Source organism: Leptonychotes weddellii, chromosome 1 (genome assembly GCF_054177405.1).
Source record: "Leptonychotes weddellii isolate Sample4059 chromosome 1, ASM5417740v2, whole genome shotgun sequence".
NCBI lineage: Eukaryota > Metazoa > Chordata > Mammalia > Carnivora > Phocidae > Leptonychotes > Leptonychotes weddellii.
The window spans coordinates 85,211,668-85,217,667 of NC_138369.1; the positions used below are offsets into that span (position 1 = coordinate 85,211,668).

The 6,000-nt window shown below is 33.2% G+C and overlaps 1 protein-coding gene across 3 annotated transcripts in view; it reads left to right on the forward strand.

The window, feature by feature from the left end:
* U2SURP (U2 snRNP associated SURP domain containing) overlaps positions 1-5,431 on the forward strand; it is a 58,483-nt gene extending 53,052 nt beyond the window's left edge. For all 3 annotated transcript variants that reach the window (XM_081827467.1, XM_081827468.1, XM_081827470.1), the window contains one exon: positions 977-5,431. In XM_081827467.1, the coding sequence (XP_081683593.1) occupies positions 977-1,115 (139 nt within the window). In that variant the 3' untranslated portion in view covers positions 1,116-5,431. The remainder of the gene's footprint in view (positions 1-976) is intronic.
* Positions 5,432-6,000: the final 569 nt, after the last annotated feature.

The window sequence follows — 6,000 nt, forward strand, 5'->3', positions numbered from 1 at the left end:
GCACAAGAAGGCTTCCAACAAGTAAAGACCAGCCAAGAATTTTAAACATTATATCCAGTGTTTTCTGTGGACTAGGGGTAGCTGCTTTACTTTTCATTCTGTTCTTCAGTTTCTATAAAATATTCTTTGATTTTGTCAAGGCTGAAAGGAGAATACTTTACCCCCTCCCTCCTGCCCCTGCATCTTATTAGCAAGTTCTTGGGTAGAGATTTGTGGAAATAAATACCATTCTTCAGTGGGTAATTTAAATGTGTGTTATATACTTTTTTTCCTTGTAGTTCCAGAAAAGTGGTTAAGAAATGTTTTATTCATCTGGTGTTACATAGTGGAATTTTCCTGAGAACTAAAACTGCTTTATATCCTAAAAATTTATTTTTGTGACCATTTTTAGTAAAATTTTTATAAAAGATAAGTTTTTTCCTTTTCTAAATGGCACTTGCATATATATAAAGTGTATTTATTTGTTTTGGTAATCTTCATGAACTGCACTTACAGAATTATGGTATCTTAAATGATTCCCTTGAATGATATGCAGTAGTTGGTGCTTTTTCCTTCAAGAAGATAGGTTGTAACACTTTTCAAAAATTTTGTGAATGATCTTAGATGCCATTTTGAACTTTATCTTGCAGATTTAGAGGTTCAGACTAAGGGATCTATCAGTAACCTGGGGAACTTGTTAAAATTGCAAATTCCCAGTCCCTGCTTCTTGGGATTTTGATTAAATAGAGCAGTGGTAGGGCTCAGGAATCAGTCTTTTTAAGCAAGCACACCGCTCATAATCATTGATGCAGTGCACAGAAGGTGCAAAATTACGTGTGTGTGTGTGTAAAGTAGGCAAAATATGAATTTGGGAAGTTTACAGCCTTTTTTATTTCTGACTTTCATTGTGCTCTGTTAAAGATCATTTTAGGTAATTGAAGGATGGTCCATTTTGATCATATGAGTGCTTTGATAAATTGTTTGTTTGTTTCCTCAGATCACCATCTGGTTCGAGGACACCTAAAAGGTCTAGGCGATCACGGTCTAGATCCCCTAAAAAGTCAGGGAAGAAATCCAGATCCCAGTCCCGATCTCCACACAGGTCTCATAAAAAGTCAAAGAAAAACAAACACTGACATAAATTTTTAAGATGCTGTCACTTATTGGAAATGCAATTTTGTTTTGTGCCTGAATGGTCTGTTTTTTTAAAAAAAGAAAACAACAAAAAATCAAATGAAAGAGCATTCCTGGATTTTTTGTTTTTTTGTTTGTGAATGCATGTGTAAACTCATGAGTAACTGCATCTGTAGACCTGTCATTGTTTTATATTGTATAAATTACTTTCGTTGTGGCTGTTTCTCAAGATGAAATTTTTATTGTGCTAATGAATTTCATCAGAAATGTGTATAATGGATCTGCTGGCAGTAGTAGTATTTTGTTTTAGGATGTTGTGACTTAGCAAAAATAATACAGATGTCTTCGCCCCTTTTGTAGCTTTGACAATTTGAATTAGATTTCAAATAAAATCTGAACAGAAAACTATAATGTTGTTTTTTTGCCCTATTGGTGACATCAAGTCCCTTAAAGTTCTACCAAGTGAGTTTAGCACTTCTGTTGTTTCTTATACTTAATGCACTTTATAAGCTCCACTGGTCAAGTAGCTAAAGTTTTGTATTTACTAAGATGACTATCAAAATTAAGGGACCTAAGACTCCTATTTGGTAGGTTTGCCAACCAACTTCTTCGATGAGGTTATCTTGGGTAATACTAGTCCCCAAAGATCAAAAGACTAGGGAAAGGTGGCATGGTCTTTTTTGTTAATGGAATGCCTGGCTAAAATATTTTTTCTTTTATCAAAGAAACAGTATGATTTCAGTGTACTCAGCTTGTATGTCCTGAGCAACTACTTTTTTTTAGGGACAAATTAAATCTCCATCTTTTGATTTCATCTTCTATCATGAAAGAAGTTTATTTATAAAATAAATTTTCTAACAAGAGTTGGCCATAGAAGTTTTTTGTATGATAATTGCCCTTTTATAGCCCCCTGTAGGTTATCTTTCAAACATTGGTATCAGTATATTTCTGCAGAGTTCTTTTTAAAGCACCTTAGGTTTTTGTTTTTTGTTTTGTTTTGTTTTTTTTTTTTTAGAATTGAGTTTTAGGTTTATCTTTAAGTAAAGCTTAAAAGTAAAATAGTTTTCAGGAAACTTAACATCCGGTAGTTTGTAAATTCAAGGTGCAAAAAGTTGATTTAAACGATTTGCCTAGTTAAAATCTGTTATACAATGGGAATAAAATTGTTGCAGTATGAGGAAGAAATAAGGAAACTTGTATAATGTTGATCATAATATTGCTATCAGTATAATGTAATAAAGGGTTATGTAGACTTGAATGGACACTACTATTTGTGAATCTTTCAGTTTTTCTGGACACTTTATGCAGTGGTTTGATGGTTTTTGTTTTTGTTTTTCCCTTAATAGAGAGCATAGAAAACCATTCTAATATGGATTGTTTTGAGTTACCTTTTTAAAACTATATTTTCAAGTTGTTTTATTTAATGCTGCCTAGTTACAAATAAAATAAGCTGTACTGATAATTTGGGGAGTAGGTATATTAGCTGGCAGTGAGGTGTGCTATTTCCAAACTGGGCAAACCTATAGCATCTTTACAAATGAGCCAGTCCGATTATTTGACTTAATGGTTCTTACCAACATGCAATATTTCTTGAAAGTTATTCCCTTATTGTTCACTCTTTTGTTTGTCCATAATGTTAGGGAATGTTAATTCCTAAATGTTGCTCAGAATAATTAAACATGAACATTTGGTGCTGGTTTCTAAAAACCTACAGATACAGCCATTTTTAAAAACCTACAGATATAGCCATTTTTAAAGTAACGTGTTTTTTCTCCCCTGTTCATTGCCTGGGGGGGAGGGAATTTTATGTATTACCTTTTTTTGCAAAAATAACAGTAATGTTGAGTTCCTGGTGATTTGGGCATTCCATCATTATTTGGTATCTAGTATAGGCTTAGAAATAATTGGACAGGAAATGATTTTTGCAGTCAAATTACAAGGAATGCTTATTTCCCTCTCTTTAAAAAAAAATATCCTGAAGAAGGAGGAGTGAATAGAAATTGTTAGGTCAGTTTGGGGCTCTTATTTGTATTTTTCCTACTGCAGTGGAATTTAGCAGTTCTTTTAATGTGGATCCACATACAACGAATATCTTACGGAGGGTAAGACTGGCTTCCTTTTGGGTGGGTGGGTGGGGATTGCTTAGGGTTGATAGAATATGTGTTCTGTAAAGTTTACTAATGTGTGTATTAGATTGTATTGGATTTTTTTTTCCTGGAATTGCAAACGGTTATTTCCAATTTTACTTAATGAGGAAATATCTAGAGTAAGCCTGTTTAATTCTTCATGGATTCTATGAAAGTTTAACAGGATCAGAAATTGGTGAATTCTAAGGAGGGAGATACTTTACCATTTTTTTTTAAATAACATATTATTCATGTTCCGCATCTAAAGAACACTTGATTAGATAGCAGAATTTCTACAGGTTGACTAAAATGTTCATAGGGTGACTTTCTAGTTAGAGGAAATACCCTCTTCCAGCTCTGTAATAGACGGTTATTATGCTCTACCATAACTACAAGTAAGACGAAATCCTCTGTTACCTACTCTTCTCATAAAGGGTGTGGCTTAAACTCTTTACCCTCTATCCTAACATTTATACACAAGGATTTCTTAACAGGTTAATACCATTTAATCTCCTCCTACACTGAGAGAAAGTAAATAAATGGTGGTCTATTTCTTGCCAAAGAGAGACCTATGATTGAAAAGGATCATGTTTGTGTATCTTTTCTTTGACATTGTATTTCCTTATTACCATTAGTTAAGCATATGGGCATTTCTAAATTGTAATATGTTGAGAAGTTAGAGATTAAAGAACTAAAACAACAAAAAACCCTGACCCAAAAGAATGCTTTTATGATGCTCAGAATGTTCTCGGCTTTTCTGCTAAAGTTTGCAGAAACCACTAGACACTGACCTAATTTTTCTTTATTGCAGACCATTCCTGTGAGCTAACCCTGAGACTTTTATCCCAATTAAAGAATCTTAGAAGAAATATTTGCTTATGACTTCTGTATTTTTTCCCCAGATTTTAATAGTCTTGAAAATATTTTTAAGAAGTTCCAATCATGATTTAATTTAAGTTTATTAGACATGTTCTCTACACGTTTGCCTTTGCGATCACATAAATTCTGAGATTATGTGGCCGTGATAATAGCCTATCATTATGATTATTAGAAAATGAGAGCAAATAAATCCCTGTATTGCCAAAGTGACTTAAGCTATTCTGATGACCACAACAGTGTGATTTCTTCAACAGAGAAGGTTGTTTTTAAAAATAAATAGTACCACTTTTCTAAGACTGTACATTTACGAAATATGAGCTTTTTTCTTTGTTGTTTTCCTTTTATACTTTAATGGAAAAGCAAATCACAGAAAATTCAGTTCAGATAGTAATGAAGACGCTAGTCTAAGTTTAAAAGAACACGTGACTAAAAACTCACAAAGTGCTTGCTTTCTTCCTATTTCACAAGCAGGTTTTAGACAGATTGTCGGGGGTAATTTGTTGCCCTTTTGGCCTTTTTTCTTCATTTTTGGTATAAACTTCCCAGGACTTAGATAAGCCACAAATGCAGATCCCAGGGGAAGTGTTGTGATGATAGACTAAAAGGTGGGAATGTGCTGCTGTTGGGAGCGAGCCATGTTCCATTGTTGAAAATTCAATGCCTCAGTGTTTGTTCAGTACCACCTCACGGAGCTTCGGTGTAAATGGATTATGTGTATAATTGGTTATTTATATAGTTTTGTAGCTCTATAGATAAAATGCCCTCATTCATTTTCACATGTAATTGTGCTCGGCGTATTTGTTTTATCCTTTTACTTCAACAGGCTCTTGTACGTTACATCTTTGGTGATTTGAAATATCAGGAAAGACAATTTTTTCAGGAATGAGAATAATATAGTTGAAATCAGCTCAGCTGAAATACTTTACAGCAAGACAATTTCTTTTGGGTGAACTGATTCCATAATTTAGTTACTCTTGATGTAAGGATTAAGTTTATTGTGGAGCTGCTTTCCAGACTGTCACTTTATAGTTTTTCTACATAAAGATTATATAGTTGCAAAGGTTGTGGAATTTCCCTTTTGTTGTTGTTTTTTGACTTTTAATTACTTTAATAAAAATACGTTGTTTTCATAGCAAACTTTAGCCTGTTCATGTAATTTTCTCCATGTAGTTTTTCTAATGCAAGCCCAGTAAACCGTGTCTGGTTTTCAGCAGCTTTCTCTCAAGTGAAATAAGTGATGTGTCACATTTATCAGTTGTAGTTAAAATGTTACATTTTCTATGTTTAAACTCTAATAAAATATTTTCATGATAGATGATTCTCTTGATTAGGAAATTTTATTATTGGTTTCCCCTTTTTTAAAGGATTACTTTGTTCCATCTTATTTCATTGGGGAAGATTTAAACACAAAAAAAGTAGAATGAACATCCCAAATGACTATCACCTTGCACGTATGTATCTCCAAATGTTTCATTTTTTAAACCTAACATAACCACAATATCATTATTACATTAAAAATAATCCATTGGTTTCTTTTAAAATTTAAAAATTTTTAATTGTGGTAAAATACTCATAACAAAATTGACCATCTTAGCCATTTTTAGGTGTATAATCCAGTAGGGTTAAGTGTGTTCACATTGTGCAACCAGTCTCCAGAACTTTTCATTTTACAAAATTGAAACTGTAACAATTAAGCAACTCCTCATCTCCCCACCCCCAACTATTTTACTTTTTATTTCTGGGAGTTTGACTATTCCAGATAAGGAAGTGGACTCATACAGTGTTGGTCTTTTTGTGCCTGGCATAATTCACTTAGCATAATGTCCTCCACGTTCATCCATGTGGTAGCATGTGCACTCGTTCTTTTTTAAAACCTACTTTT